Genomic DNA, 16,607 nt, shown 5'->3' with positions numbered 1-16,607 from the left:
TATAATGTTACTTATGGCGTTAGAATAGATGAGTATGACGACGTTAGCTTCCTTCATTCCCTGGTGTTTATTTGTGACTCTCTTGATTAGCCTTATTGCGTTGGTGACTTAAGTTACTAGCCTCTTGACGGTTTCTCCGTCAGTGTCCTTGGATTCGATTATGAGTCCTAGGATTCAGATCTGTTTCACTATGGGGATAGTCCTGCCGTTTTTGGTGCGAATTTGGATTTCTTCGTAAGCTCGATCCCGGTTGCAACCCTTGGGTGGTCTGCCTTTAAGCGTGGGTCGATAGAGTAGGATAAAGGAGGAGTGTGGAGGAGGGGGAGTTGCGGTGAAGCTGATTAAAATAAGCCGATTATGGAATGTATATGAAACCCTTGCCCATTATTCCGAGGAACCAAGCCGAGGAGCGTGTTCACCGGGTTGCTGTAGTTAAAGGACTGAAAAAGAAAATGTGTGAAGGTTAGCAACACCCTAGAAGGAATAAACCGTCGAAATGGCCTAGCAATATCCCGAAGACGCAGTGGACGAACGGCAAGGTAAATGCGAGGATTTCTCAAACCAATGTCGGCGACAATGATGGGACCGTAAGGTCAGCAATTATTGAAAATCGCGAACTGGCGTCGACACTTAAAAGGATCGTTCCAATAATAAAAGCTCTTGTCTTTGCCTTGCCCTGCGTGTGGCTGGCTATGGAATGTTCGAGTGTCGTTCCGTACGTCGCAGATGATCATGTTCAATGCTGTTGACACCATCAAGATAGTCGGTATAAGACGTGCGACTTTTTAATGCGGTAGCATTGAAGGAGTGTGCAAGGTCGCCTGGGGAGTCATAATCATCACAAAAATTTGTGTATACGCTATAGAATACTTAGAGTTAGCGGAGCCAATTTCAGTGTGTGTGTGTGTGTGTGTGTGTGTGTGTGTGTGTGTGTGTGTGTGTGTGTGTGTGTGTGTGTGTGTGTGTGTGTGTGTGTGTGTGTGTGTGTGTGTGTGTGTGTGTGTGTGTGTGTGTGTGTGTGTGTGTGTGTGTGTGTGTGTGTGTGTGTGTCTGTGTGTGTGTGTGTGTGTGTGTCTGTGTGTGTGTCTGTGTGTGTGTGTGTGTGTGTGTGCGTGCGTGCGTGCGTGCGTGCGTGCGTGCGTGCGTGCGTGCGTGCGTGCGTGCGTGCGTGCGTGCATGCGTGTGTTTCATCTTTTTGCATGGACAATGTGTGTGGCGACTCTTTTCATTAATATTATCTGCCTCTTTACTGCCGAAGCGAAATCTCTTATTCCGATGTGGTGAACCGTTGCGGTGCGATGTCTGTGTTTTGAATGCTTTAATGTGGCTGTACAATTTGTTGTTCTCCTTCGTAGGATCCGACGAGCCGCCCATTTCATTGTTAATCTTCGTTACTTCGAGTTGTTCATCATGATCACCATAACGCTTAGTAGCATTGCCTTAGCCGCAGAAGACCCAGTGGAGGAAGACTCGACAAAGAATAGAATCTTGAACTACTTCGACTATGCGTTTACGGGGGTGTTCACTGTCGAGATGCTTCTAAAGGTAAGACGCTTCACCTGGCAATCTTGCAACACGACGTTCACGTGTTTTTGTTTTTCAGATCGCCGACCAGGGCGTCATCTTTCATCCAGGAGCCTACTGCAGAGACTCCTGGAACATTTTAGATGCCATTGTTGTCATTTGCGCACTCATTGCCTTCGCATTTGCGTAAGTCTTTCTGCTTTACGTAAGAAAAGAGCTTTTGTGGCGGCATTTTCTGCCCGGATTTTTCTTTCTGCTCTGAGACTAGTGTATTTCGATATTTTCTGCGATTTCACGGCCTTGGGCTTCTGGGCTGTTTGCTGCACTTTTGTAGGAAGCTTACATGCAAAATTGTCCTGTTCGTCGCCTTAATTAGAGTCATAAATCAGTGAGGCCGTATCGCGACGGGAGACTCCGGTTAGCAGGCGAAGTCACAAGCAAACGGTATGGTGAAAACAAGAGAGAGTTGGTGACACCCGGTGAATCCCGTTGCCGAAGCGTAGTAATGCAGTGAGCAAAGCCGTGCGGCATCCGTTCTCGACACTCGCATAGCCAGGGAGAGGTGTTGTTGGTGAGCCAAGCGCGCAGCTTCATCTCCGCTGTGATTGCCGACAATTCCGTGATGACCCGGCAACTATTCAAAAAGCATAACATGACCATTGTCGACAGCTTGGCGGTACTCCCCAAGCTTTTCGTGAGTACCATGACCTAGGATAAGCTGCAGAGAATGTAGGTCTATATTCGAATCTCAAAAGTGACTCATCGATTAGGTGGCTGTTAACTTACGTAATTGACGGTATCTTGAACAGCCACAATCTATGCTGCTGTAAATGTCGTAATGTGCGAAAGTTTGAACTGTGAAGAAACAAAGCACAGTGAGTAAATCACAGCTCCGGTATATCTGTTGGAAGCGGTAGAATCATTCTTGTAAACATGCAAATGAAGTAACGAAGAAGCTACTGATCGTAATCGCTTTCTTTTGTTTAATATATCACGGCCGCTGGGATTTTTAAGTGTTACTATATTTAAGTTACGCGCGGTGTGTAGCGCAGATTATTCGTGTTCCCTTTGCTGCTTTTAAGTAATCAAAAAGTCGAACATAAATGTAAATGAGTAATATGTCGTTATTATTACTACAGGGGAAGCTCCACAGGTCAGAACCTTAGCACCATCAAATCACTGAGGGTTCTACGAGTCTTGCGGCCACTAAAAACTATTAAACGCGTCCCCAAGCTAAAGGTAACGTGTCTTTCCATTTATTCGGTTTCTGGCGCACTTGCTGAGCATTTGGCTTTTTTGTCATTTGCTCTCTTTCCGTACTGTTCAATGCACGTGGTAACACAACTTATGATTCTTCTTTATAGGCCGTGTTCGACTGCGTAGTCACATCCCTCAAGAATGTGTTCAACATACTCATCGTGTACATTTTGTTCCAATTTATCTTTGCTGTGATATCCGTTCAACTATTCAATGGCAAGTTTCACTATTGCACTGACGCGTCCAAGCTCACGCAAAGTGAATGCAAGTACGTACCCTATTCGTGTTGTTCAACTAACATTCATAAAAACACTGAAAGGTAGGCGAGTTCGTGCGGATTCGTTATTCAAATATGTAGCGCGACGCAAGTAGATCGCATGGAAAAGCAGAGAACAGACAGCACACCTCCTCCCTGTTTCATACTGTTATGATCATCGTTGTGTCGCACTGCGTATTTTATTGATGAACAATTCAGAAATTTTGTCGTGCGTGTTTTTCTTGAAATTTTACAAAGCTTGAACAGCTGTTCGTTTCTCATAGCCTTTCGTAGATATACGTTCGTCAGCACTCAATGACCGCACCGTACTGTAAGAGTTTATCACTAATAACGGGCACTATATTTCTGAAAATATAACTCTCTGGACGCTGTCTCTGACTGAGGTGCACCGCGACAGCAATCGAAGGAATTAAAAAGCACCCAGACGTGCTTGCACGGATCCGCAGAAAGTGTTCCGTGTTCCTGGGAACAACCCACACAAGTTGAAACCACAGAGTAGCGCAGAATACTTCTAGAAAGCGACAGCCGCACCTACGTGGCGCCCTTCGAAAAACCTATACAGGCCACTGCATACCGGTGATCAGAACTGCTGCTTGGTATTGTTTTAGTCTGATGCAGTTTTATAGCCTAAGACTCAAGACTAGGAAGACCATTTCTTTTCATTCGTTTGAGCTCTGGTACTTTAGGGGGCTCGATATATTCGCATATCTTGTGAGCTGTACATATTTGTCAAAGCGCGCGCATGCCGTGGTAAGGATATTGTGGCATAGTGTGTCCACCACTGATCTGCGCATGCCCTTTCGCTATTTATTCCTCCCAGGGGAGAATATTACGTGTTCAGCGACGCGGACAAGCCACCTAGGGTGGAGCGGCGTCAGTGGAAGCACCAGCCTTTTCATTACGACAACGTGATGGCGGCCATGCTGACCTTGTTCACCGTGCAGACGGGCGAGGGCTGGCCACAGTGAGTAACCGGAAAATCCATTCATCGTTTACTCTAGTAGCTTGAGGCTGAGCTATTTGACGAAAGCTGTTCGAAAAGATTGTTATTTATCGGAACTGCTGCCTGTCTGTCTGCAAACATCACAGTGTTTATTGTGATTAACTTGACTAAAAAAAGAAAAAAAGAAAACACGAACAACTATATGCCCTTTTTGGTTCACGCATTCCTACATTGCAGATTGAATTATAAAATGTTATGATGTGTATTATATTGCATATCTTTCAGTGTGCTGAGCAAGAAGTTGAATGGCAGTTGCCGCTAAACCAGCTCGATGGTCGACGCTTTTGTTCGAAGCTCGTGAAGTGCGCTCCACTGCAGTGTACACAAGTGACCCTCGTTATATGCATTGGTTTGCCTATGTCTAAGACGCATGTGCGCGGACGACGATTTCCTGTGTTTGACTTCGCACGTGATTTTAGGTTCTTTTACACAATAATAGGCCTTCTTCGATACATTGATCAGCTCTAATTAAAGCAAATAACGCATTCATGGCGGTGCATGATGAGCCACTGCGACTGGGAAAGCATTAGTGAATAGCTAGAAACCAGGCTGACAGTCACTGTGTTACATGCACGGCTGTTATGTTATTCTTTGTGTTTGTGGAGCATTCGCTGGCGATGCTTGCTGTATCTTTTTTATATAAGGCAGGTGTGCGTGCGGGGACTAGAAAAAAAAAAGGGGGGGGGGGGGGGGGGCGGCAAACGGTGCGCCTTAGTCAAGCAAGACAGGAAGACGCACAACAGCAGTTGGCAGCTTCATTGACGGGCGGCTACGCCACGCCGAAATAGCGGGCCAACTTTGTTTTAATGGCTCATACGTTGGTCTAGAGCTCGAGTACTCTGAATAAATACGTATACTGTTCGTGAATGTAAACATGAAAGGCCGTCATTTCCCAAGACTGTGTCAAATCACTTCAGTTGTAAGACAGTTTTGCCGCAAACCTGCCCAAGATACTGGTAACAGAGGTGGCAAAACTGGATAGACGAAGATGCTGGCTTTAATGAGAAGCTGGAGATGCTATAGCATGACTGATAGCCTTGCATGCTAGTCCAGGTGTTGAATGAGAAAAACGCAACCACGGCAAACAGCTCAACTAATTGTAAACACGGTGTGAAATTAGGCAGTCGACGTTCTTGGCATCGCCTGCATGACACCGCCTTGTGAACTCCACCAGCGCATTGTTCTACAGAAATAAAGAATGGGCTTAGTACAAGTTATCGGCAACAATAATGTAATGAAGTTAAGAAAGTTCGGTTGTGAATATGGATGCCATCCGATTTTGTTGTCAAACACGCGCGCTAAGTTTGCGATCGAAGCACGGCAGTCAGAAAGTTCTCCAATTAGCAGCCAAGCGTTTAAGAAGGCAGTGCCCAGCAAGCTTTAATGTAATGGCATAGCACGGCGGCCGCTTGTCGATAACAGTTTTCTTCTCGAAAGGCAGTTTTGAGGTCCGCCTGTTTCTAAATGTTTACTTATAACGGGAGCATTATGCGGCCTCTCTCCCGGTCGCTTACTGACGACTTCACTGTTCTTTTCTGCAGAGTGCTTCAGAACTCGATGGACTCCACGGACGAGGGCAAGGGGCCTCTGCCTAGATACCGAATTGAGATGTCCATTTTCTACGTCGTCTTCTTCATCGTGTTCCCTTTCTTCTTTGTAAATATCTTCGTAGCGCTCATCATCATCACTTTTCAAGAGCAGGGTGAGAAAGAGCTCGAAGAAGGCGAGCTTGACAAAAACCAGGTAAGCCATCTCGGGTTCTCTCAGTTGAAATTTAATAGAGTCGAACGCCTTTATGACAAAGTGCTCGGGACCTCCGAAATTCTTCATTATACAGGTCACTTTGTTGTAAAGATCGTGCACCTCAGCATTCCTCAAGCATGTTCAATAAGAGATAATCTTTTTTTAACGTGTATTCAATAAAATTAGTGAGATAAGTTACACATTTTTTGCACACTTCGTCTAAGAGAATGTGTGACTGCAACCGACCTTATTGCGCTCTGCAGCGAAACATGGGAGCTGCACAAGGTAATGCTGCAGATCGTCGAATTCCGCTATAGCCTCCCTTACCATCAAAATTCTGAATTTGTGTACAGGCTTTTCATCACTCTCGCCTTCGCTGAAATACCCGTCCTTTCTGCCCAAGTTGGCTTTGAAGACGTCGTCTGTCATCAGTTACCATAGGGAGAGGGAAGGAAAGGCAGGGAGGTTAACCACGTCCGGTTTGATACCCTGCACTGGGGGAAGGGGTGACAGGTTGAAAAGAGAGATAGAGAGCACCAGTAGCGTGCACACTCGAAGGAGCACACGAAGTCTACAAACGGTCGCAGAGATCTGTCGACTTCAAGTGCTGTAACAACGTCTTCATTGCTTTCTGAGCCAACGACGCGGACGGACATGGTCCAAGAATCCTGGCTTCTGAAAACGGTCTTGAGCCTAGTCGGTTTAATGCTGTCCGGAGAGGGCGGAGCTGGACGTCATAACGAGAACAAAAGTAAGAAAGGTGCTCAATATTTCCTTGGATGCCGCAGTAGTCGCACGTAGGTGTCAATGCGGAACGAATATGCTTTCGTGAATGCAACCCCGTTCCAGAAGCGGCATTACAACGTTGCATTAGAGCAGGAAATTCTTGATGACAGTTGCAGCTTTACCGAAGGATCAAGTTTATGTAGGCGACACTTGCGGCACTAGGAGATGACCAATAAGCGTAGTAGGAGCCCGGAAATAGTCTCCTTGCAGCGTTCGTTCTTGATAGTGGGATCGCAATCACATGGGTCACTTTATGGGCTGACCGGGCAATAACGGTAAGCAAAAGGAACAAATACGCCTTTACAATTAGATATGCCTCAGCAGTCTCTTTAACTTGTATTTCGTTTTTGCACAGAATGTGCTGGGGGGTTCCTGTCCGATTTAACTCAGTCCGCGTTAGCCGAGACCTCGCCGATTTATTGAAGTAGGTTGGAACGTAATGGGCGCGAGCTCTAGAGCCGTACCTTGTAGAACAGCGTGGCCTCGAAAAGGGATGGATCCCTGGGCCTTAAGTAACGGGAAGAAGTGTACGGAACTAGGAATTCACTGTACCAGAAGTGTTTTAAAACAACCGTTTGCATTAAAAGATCATTGAAATTCGGCATCGAAAGTATTTTGAAACAGTCTGCGTCAGCTTTCAGGCTCAGATCATAACATACGTTTTTTTAAGAGGGAGTGCAGTATAGCATTTATTCTGTTGTGCCAGCGAACAGCACAGCGCCCGTAAATTGTTATTCCATACCGCAGCAGACTGTAGCCTAAAGCGTGTGTTATTGTTTTCCTTACCGATAATGGCATGTAATATCTTATATTGTACAGTAGACATCATACGGCGCGGAGATTTTTGCAAACATAAGCAAGGTGGCTGTTCCAAGAAAGGTCGCTATCAAGATATAAACCAAGATATTTTACAACAGATGAATACTGTAATGGTCTACAAGAACAAGATAAACAATCTGAACAATGCAAAACAAGAGGATAATCAAGCGTTACCTTCCTCAAAGGATTATGGAAGCAGATTAATTGGGTCTTGGATGCATTGATATTAATTAGGTTATCTCTAAACCAGTTGATAGCTTTTGTGGCAGCAGACTGTAATGAAGCAATTGCTTCATAGTAGCTGTTGGCAGAAGTTACGATCATCGTGTCATCGGCGTATTGATAAAGAGAAACGGGTATCATGCTACAGAGGTCATTTACAAAAATATTCAATAGGAATGGGCTGAGTATAGATCCCTGCGGAACTCCAGCATTAATAATGGAGAATGCGCTATGAACTTGCCCAACTGAGACGACCTGACGCCTATCCCGAAGGAAATTAGCTAACAACGACCAGAAAGCACCCCGAAATCCTTACAAAAAAAGTTTATTTAACAACAGACCATGGTGAACACTATCAAAAGCCTTGCTACAATCAAGAAGGAGTGCACAAGCAACTTTGTTATTATCGAAAGCTACATTCAACTGATCAGAGAAATCTTCCAGAAGGGTTTGAGTGTCTTTGTCCAGGCCGGAAACCATACTGACTAGGCGATAAAATGCTGTGTGTGTCCAGAAAGCTTGTCATCGTTAACAATAAGTGTTTTTCTACGACTATTTGAATACGGCTTGATCAGTCGTATTCAACTATAGGCTGTGCTTTTTTATATAATATATATTTTTTATGTATATCTTTATCTTCAATTATGCGCTTTTCTAAATGTGCCCTCTTCCAGCACTCCAAATAGAGGCCTGCCAATGGTGACTTTCATCAGTTAGTGTGGTCATCGAGCGTCATCATCATCAATGACGCGGTTGCGTGTCTACTGGCGCAGATGCCTCCTGAAAGGGTTGTGAAGGACAGAAATGTAGGAAAGGGTGGACAAGAATGTAGCAGGACCCCCTTGAAACCCTCCTGCTTGAACGACCGTTCGATTCCCTGCTTGTATTTGACGGCGTCAGACGAGCGCCGTGTCGACTTGGTGCTATCCGCACTGAAGCCTTTGCGTCCTTTCACCTTTTTACTATTCCGCTGCTAGACTAACGCAGTAGCCTTACTTAGGCAGTTACCCACATCTTCATTTACAATTTCGAACAAGGACTTCTGAAAGAAAGAGACACGGACTTACCATGCCCACGGCAGCTTGAACAGAAAGAACATCCAAGCTTCTTCACGTTGAGTTAACTTGACAACCAATGTTTTCTTTTCTTAAGCTATGTTCCGCAATTGCTGTGTACATGCTCGACGGTGTGGCACAGCAACCACAACGCACTTGTCCTTTTCTCCCGTTCCAGAAATCCTGTATAGATTTTGCCATTCAAGCCAAGCCACTGCAGAGGTATATGCCAAAGAACAAAGACAGTTTTAAATACAAAGTGTGGAAGATAGTCGTTTCAACTCCCTTTGAATACTTTATCATGGTATTAATTGTGCTCAACACCGTTCTGCTCATGATGAAGGTAAGTTGGAAGCTGCAACTTTCTCGTCCGACTGTCATTTAACCCGCTGGACAGGCCACTGCTGCGAGGTCGCAGTGACCAGCGGCCGCGCGGCCCCGGCTCGCGACCATGTGGATTCGGGGTCGCGCGATCGCGCTTGCCGCAGCGGAGTCCCTGGTTGATGATGTTGATGAAAATGATAATGATGATGATGATGATGATGCGGCATGAGGCGGCGGGCGGCGGCCTGCATGAGGCCCCCTTGGTGTGTGCATCGGGGCCCGAATACGACTGGGCTCGGCGGCCAAGGGCGCGCCGCCCCTGCATGCGGCCCCGCCCTGCTTCCTCCCTTACATATGTATATATGTATATATACATAGTGCTTGCTCTGTCATGGTCAGCCGGCGCGCACGCGCGCACTGCCCGCGGCCCAGACGCACGCAAAGCAGCACCAGCACAGGCGCCCGCAGCACACGCGCGCACCGCACGCCGCCTGAGCCGAGCTGCCCCCGTGGTAGGGGATCGCGGGCCCATGGCCACACTGCCATGCACGGCGTCCGAGCAACATTTACACAGCAGACCACTCCGTGGCCAAAACCTCGTATTTGCCAAGTGAGGCCACTGCTCGAGCAATGGCCAGGATGAAGACTAGCCGGAGTTGTTTTCTTTCTTGTGCGTGAGGCTGTACATACAGGTTACCCGTCTCTGTTCTTCAAAAATGACGCGTTCTTTCTTTCAATGGAATTGTTCGGTGCGCTGTATCGTCGAGTTCCCGTAGCCGCACGTGGAGTTGAGACCACCGCTGGATGAGGTTCACGTGATGTCGCATTTGGAGCCAAATTCAAAAGGAGCGAACATAAATTACGCAGCCACTAGCTTTAGACTTTAGGGCTTACGAAAGCACTTTGCATACACGGGTATCCACATTTTTCGGAGCTCATTTGTCTGCATCATTGACTTTAATAGAAACACAGTCCTGTTTAATCCATTACAGTCAATCATACAATCTTGCATGTTTGCTTTCTAACAAAAATTCATAACTCGACCTTTCTACACACTAGTGGCATACACCCGTAGCCAAAAGTGTCTTCAAGCGATGCGCCACGCCTCCCATTAATTTCTTAGTATTCCATAGCTATTTCGAAGAGACAATAACCCTCGTTCTCACCTTCTAAGGTTCCAAAAGCCGCACAGATGTCACTCCATAACGACTGTTCTGGGACCACATTGCGAAAAAATAATGTTCGATGATTCTTTCAACTAATGTGACGCAACGTCCTGCGTGACGTCAGCTTGCAGCAAAGGGCATTAATTCACGTCGCGATGTTTCTTTTGCCCATGCTGTCATCACTTTTGACAACTACGCGCAGCAAAAATAATGCTGAAAAAAGAATGCGCCCAAGCAAAATTCGGTTTGCAACTTCTTTTTCTTAGGGTTAACCAATCAGTGCGAGCTGAAAGCGATATTCATAAAGATATCTTAACTGACCGTTCCGTTTCCCGGTACTCATTTGGATACACTGTTACAAGGAATCTACAGCCGCTAACGGTTAGCTCATATTTGAACTAATTAAACTAAGCTACTCAAATGAAATATCGATTGGTCATGTGATATGTGCAGAGTGGGTGCAAGGTATCTTTATGCAATTTTTTGTGCCAGTACTTCACGCTCCTAACGTCTGGGCTACCCTGTCCTTTCGGGACAAAGTCACTTGTGTGTTTACCTGAAATTGCAAATTCTAAACGCTATGGAACAGCTCATTCACACTTCGTTTCGAGCGGTAATCGTGTTCCTTTACTTTTTTTCCTCACCACCAGCTAAGCCTCTGTTTAAAAATTAGCAGTCCTTAGGATGCGATTCCCAGTCCTCAGAAAAGATAGCAAGGGAACTCTACAATTGCTTGAACTCTACCGCACACGAACTCCTGCCAGCCGCGGAAGATGACAGTGCGTGAGATGTGTATAAGTTTCAATTGCACGCCGATTTGACTTTTTATGCGATGTTTCCTTGCAACGGAAGATCGAGAGCTTTTCGTTCGAGGCACTGATTATGTCCTGCCATGCACTGTCGTAATATCGAACTTCGTTTTACCGGGGTCTTACGCCAGCACACCAACAGTGAGTGATTAGCTTCTACCTATTCCAAGGTGCGCAGGCGCGTGTGAGCTTCGCGCATACGTTTTCTGCACAAATGTAGGAAGCCCGAGTAGCTCTGTCAAGTTTCGACTGCAGCTTCAACGCACAGCACCACAGTGTACTAATAAGCTCCGGCTGGCGCTGCGTGCGTCGTGGGTAGTGCCATGCGCGCGCGCGCGCCGCCCGTGACCATGGCATGGAGCTGGGCTGCTCCCCCAGCAGCATCTGCGGTACTTCGCGGAGGGTATGCCAGGCCCCGCAGCAGATGTCACTTGTGCATCGCGTGCTTGCATGCCGACGCCCCGCCCAGAGGTTCAGCGCCCTGGTCTCACTCAGGACGTGCTCGACTTTGTCTATATAGGAACTGAACTGTGTGCTCCTTTGCGAGCCTCCGCGCTCGAGTCGCCACTCTCGAATGTGAACCAACTCTGAGCCTCGTGTCTGGCATGGGCGTTTCACTGCCGCTCAACACATCTCACGCAGAGCATGCTGTCGTGTTACGCTCTTCGGAGTTGCCCCAAGTTTCCAGGCCTTGAAAGCTCCGACAGAGGGCAGCAGAAAAGCCCCCCTCCCAGAAGCTGTCATTTGACTCAAAAGAAGCTTGTTGCTTGGATGAGGCTATGCTGCGAATACAGTAGCAATGGACTCCTTGTGAGGAGTATCACAACAAACTCCGACGGGCGAGCCGCTGTTGGGCAACATGTATGCTGATGTCAGTCGTTATAGATGTTACGGCAGACCTGTTCGTTGTTGGAACCTGACCTTAGGCTCGAGAAGTGAATCATGCAGCCACCTATCTCTCGGCCCGTTCAGGAGACAGAGCCCATTGGAGGCACTTAAGCCATTAAGGAAATCTGTTTCGCCGTGTTGAACATCCCACGTGCAGACCAGAGGATACTCACGGCAACTCCAAAAAGCGTAAGGCCATGTGTACTGATCGATGCTGCATCATGTCGTGAGCCTTGCTATAGACATAAAGATACGCGCACATGAAAACTTGTCGCGGAAGGAGCGACATAACTTCACCGAGACTCTCAGTGATTGGTTATCAGACACTGCATGTTTTGCAGTAATACGGCTGAGGTCCGGAACAGATTATTGCCCACATAAGATGGGTTACGCAGGTATGTAACAGCGTATATTGTTAGCAAGTGATGGCAAAAGTAGCCATACAGACACAGTGCTGCATATCTGCCTCACCCACGCAGTTTCCGGAGCAGCAGCAGGGACTTTACATTCCGTATTCAGAAACCAAGCCTCCTTAATACTTTTGGAAGTCAGCCACTGAGAAACTGTATGCTAAATCTTTACTGACGCCCCACGTTTTAATGATATTTCACCTGTTCTTACTGACATGAAGACAACCGATTGGCACCTCAATAGAAAACGAATCCACGGTGCCGGTAACCAACATTGTCATCCCATCCGGGAGTGTACCCTCACGCATTTTTGTCTCACAGTACCTGTCTTGCCGTGTGTAGCAACATCCGTCTGCAGAAAAGATAACACACATTTATTAGAGCACTTTTACCTGCTCACCCTGCCTGTCACTCTGTTACATCTCGTCCTGTATGAGTCACTCTCAGTGAGCCATAGTTAGCAATCTTCAATAGTCAACTCGGTGAGCCTTTTACGTCCACGTCCCACCCTTTGGTCGGCACGCACATAGTCTGAGCACTGTCTGAGCGCTCGAGCACCCGCAAAACGGCTACTTCTAGAAGACATAATTCTGTTGCGAGTCATGCATGCGCACGGTAAAGTCGCATGCGAGAAGTCGGACTCAAACGTGGACCACAGGCTGGCTACGATAGTAGCTGTATTACGAACAGGTGTCTCCCTTTTCCAAAGTTGAGACATTCATCGGTGTTTACCGATGAATAGGATACACTGCAAGTTTCAATCTTCATCAAGCTCAATGTCTAAAACATTAATATATGTATATCGCGTCGATGTACCGCACAAGCTATTCGCTCTTTTTGTGCCACAGACAGTTTCTTTAGCTTTGTAGGATTATCGTGTGTTTTATTTCGAAACACCGCTTCAAATTTTCTCTCTAGTGTATATATGTTTTCAAAACAAATAATAATAATGATAATAATAAAAATGCGTGTTCGCAGGAGCACTGCCAATTTTAGATGCTATTTTTGTTATCTTGCAAAGCTCCTGCAAATCTCTCGCTAAGAGTTCGCGTGGACTGAGCATAGAATTGCTGTCACTGCGGCAAATTCTGCCTATAACAGCTTAGGCAATCAAGGCGTCCACTTCGCCTACACTTTGTTTACATTATGTCATGTCCTGTCCGTAATACGTAGTAAATAAATTACATTTCACAGCACAGCTCCGGCGTTCTTTAGCTGACGTTGCCGGAAAAAAAAGCTTCTTTGTGAAACTTTATAGTGTCTACGCTCAGCTGCGTATTATTATTATTTACTCTTACATAGTCAAAATTACATGGCACCCCAATCAAAGCTGTGCACTTCTTCTGAAGTAACGGTACCAGTTGTTTTATCAAGTGTGTCAGCTGACACCCATTTTGAATACTGTGAAGCACATTCAAACGTAGATTAGGACAAGCGAATTCGTTCGGATGGCTCGCTATTTTAGAACCAGTAAAAAGAACATCCCATGTTGCTGGAATAAAAAAAAAATGCAGGGCCAGTCATGACTTGGTCAATTGTAATCGGGCATAGGAAACGCGGAAATAAAAGTACAAAGACATTTTACAGGTCCACAGGTGTACATATTGTTTTGATCAGGCCTACCTTGATGAATAATGGCGGAAAGTTCGGGAGACCATAGTAGAGCGAGTAAGGAGGATATTTAGGATTAGGTTGGTTCCTGAATACGGGTGTAAGTAGACCTTGTCAGCGGAATAAATGCGTCGACAACGCCATTCGATGAACGTTTGTTCACCGTCTCGTTGAAACATTAATCACGAAGTTGATTACGAATTAAGTGGCTATTTCAAATGGCAATATATTTCACTTTCGAAGCCTGTCTGTCTGTTCAACGCGCGTTACGAAGCTTCATCTTCACATTTGCGACTCTGAAGCAGAATGTACACTGATACTTCAAAAGTTCACAAGCCACTGTTCACGTGACCAGAGGTGTTTCTCCGAGCCACCACTCCTCAGCATTCCCGGCTATTCGAATCTCGGGGCGGCTTCGAATGACGAAGAAAACACGTCATTCTTCGAAACCGGAGATTTTGATTGCTGGGCATTCAGCCCAAATGCTCGGCACGCATTCAGCTCTGCTCACAAGTTCCAGTGGCGTCAGAAAGATCGGAAATGTTTGCACCTGTGATTTGCGATGACAGCATAGTAAGAATGCATTTTGAAGCGTTCTACTGCCTATTTAGTTGTTGGGGTAAGCTTTGAGCACAAGGCCACAGTGTGCATACAAATTATTCTTCAAGAAAAAGAAACGCCTTAGCTGAACAAAAGTACAATCTGCTGTAAGGTAAAAAGTGTAGCAAGTGCCAAGTGATCTGCGAATATTCAGTGAATAAACCAAATTTTGTTTTTTCTTCGCATCTAGAAAGTCAAGTTTAGTTGGAGCACTTGGCAATAGAATTTGAAATACATAGAATTCTGCATGACCTAGTGCACATAACCTCCTACGCTGCACTGGGAAAGCGGAACAAAAGATGTATCTAAGATGATGGTGACACACTTGTTAATGTTTCATTTGCTATCTATGAGATTATTTAGGTGGATTCCCAATTATTCAAACGGGACGGTGGCAAACAAGAGTGAGTATGCACAGGTCTTGCCTGTTGGCCAGAAATGTGCAACGTTCCTCTCCATAGTTTTCACTTAACGCTCTGACCACCAGGTGGGCGAATATGATGTTCCTGGCCGGGCCAATAAGCCAAACTCCGCCCGTGTTGTGCATGGCTCGCGCTCAGAGATCAGGGAATCGATGTTTGTTGAGTGTGTGTATGTGTGGCGGAAAGCCGTCACAACACGTGTTGAGCGCTGTGCCGAGCTGCCATGCCCTCACCACGCGCGGTCGGCGGCCCGGAATAAACGCGCACCTCAGCATGCCAGGCGCGATAGCCGCTTCTTCCCACGTTGCGCAGCTTGCTGCCCAGCACAAGCACACAACGGTGCACACGCGTTATCGCTCTGTACGCGGAGGCCAGCCGCCAAAGGGCAGCGGTGCATTCCGTAGTTGTAGCCTCCGAGGAGAGCATTGCTGTAGAAGGTTGTTTCTTTCTGTTTCATTTGCTTGGCTTTTGTTTTTCTTTCTCTTTCTCTGTGACCCTCCCCCGTGCTTATTCCTTGGTTGGGGTCCTGTGCATCTCTTCGTGGCCGGCGGCTAGTTTTACAATCAAAGCAAGACGCTGAAGAACACGCTCCACTACATGAACGCTGCCTTCACCGCGCTTTTCACGATTGAATGCGTTCTCAAGGTGGCCGCATTCGGAGTCCGGGTAAGGCTCCCGCCTTAGGCAGCGCTTGGCCAACTGGGACAGCCAGCGAACTCCGGCCGCGCTCAAAACGGGGAGCTCGCTGGTTGGACCCGTCGGCTTCTAGAACTGTGTAGCTCCTGTTGCAAGCTGGGCAGTGGGCGCCGCCCGAGAAGCACTTACTGTCTTTTGCTGTGACGCTGCCCTGGGCTGCGCGCTGGTGACTAGCGTCTCTTGAACATGTCTGTCAGTGTCAGCTCAGTGGCGGTAGCACGACAGATGGCGCCACTGGCAGGCCTGCTCTGGACCCAGCCGCCCCCCTCCCAGGCAGCAGAGCGCTGTCGCCTAGGTTGTGTAGCGGGCGCCCGCGCACGCATGCGGCGCTGCCCCTCCCCGTTGTGTGCAGAGAGAGCGCGGCCCCCGGGCGAGAGCTCGGCCGCGATCTCCCTGCAGAACAGCGGACGGGTAAGAGCAGGCCTGTGTAAGCAGCCCGATGCGCTCCTGTGCCATGCGAGGGTGAAAAATCTGCCACCCGCAGCTGCCCTCATGGTGTCGTCCGACAAAACAAAATGAAACTAAGTTAGCTTCCCTTGAACGAGGGTGCAATTTGCTGCATGTGACATGGTGAAAGTGTGACATGAGTTTGTGCTAGCAGCATTGTAAGCATCTTCTAGGACCTCGACGCTCGCCCGTGGAAGGCCCCGTCAGGAGTGGCGTCTCTACCTGTCCTACATGTACACACCGCCCCCCCGTCCATGCTTCACCTCTCTCTACCCTCTTTCGTTTTCACATAACGCCGGTAGTATTTAGTTCCCTTCGTGTTTCCGCTTTCTTTCGTTTCCCCTAAGTTGGCGTATGTTTTCGGTTCCCCTCAGTCTGCCCTTCGAAGAACCCTTACCACAGAGTTCCGAAGCGCTGTCCACGTAGTTTCCCTCTCTAGGTGCCTCTCTATCCGCGCCTGCCATCGAGCACCAAGGCGGTGCCGCTGGCAGACGCCGCCGGGGCACTTTCCCTCGGTAGACCGGGAGGGGTTGTTGCGGGCTAGTCAC

General features: G+C 47.3%; 1 protein-coding gene across 1 annotated transcript in view; it reads left to right on the top strand.

The window, feature by feature from the left end:
* LOC119432968 (voltage-dependent calcium channel type A subunit alpha-1) overlaps window positions 1-16,607 on the top strand; it is a 472,601-nt gene that overhangs the window by 412,601 nt on the left and 43,393 nt on the right. The window contains exons 25-32 of the mRNA XM_049671300.1: window positions 1,356-1,545; window positions 1,604-1,710; window positions 2,664-2,763; window positions 2,889-3,049; window positions 3,879-4,022; window positions 5,603-5,804; window positions 8,865-9,029; window positions 15,472-15,582. Coding sequence (XP_049527257.1) covers window positions 1,356-1,545; window positions 1,604-1,710; window positions 2,664-2,763; window positions 2,889-3,049; window positions 3,879-4,022; window positions 5,603-5,804; window positions 8,865-9,029; window positions 15,472-15,582 — 1,180 coding nt within the window. The remainder of the gene's footprint in view (window positions 1-1,355; window positions 1,546-1,603; window positions 1,711-2,663; window positions 2,764-2,888; window positions 3,050-3,878; window positions 4,023-5,602; window positions 5,805-8,864; window positions 9,030-15,471; window positions 15,583-16,607) is intronic.

Source organism: Dermacentor silvarum, chromosome 1 (genome assembly GCF_013339745.2).
Source record: "Dermacentor silvarum isolate Dsil-2018 chromosome 1, BIME_Dsil_1.4, whole genome shotgun sequence".
Taxonomy (NCBI): Eukaryota; Metazoa; Arthropoda; class Arachnida; order Ixodida; family Ixodidae; genus Dermacentor; species Dermacentor silvarum.
Note: the sequence above shows the minus strand (reverse complement) of the source record. Positions and strands in the feature narration are given on the sequence as shown.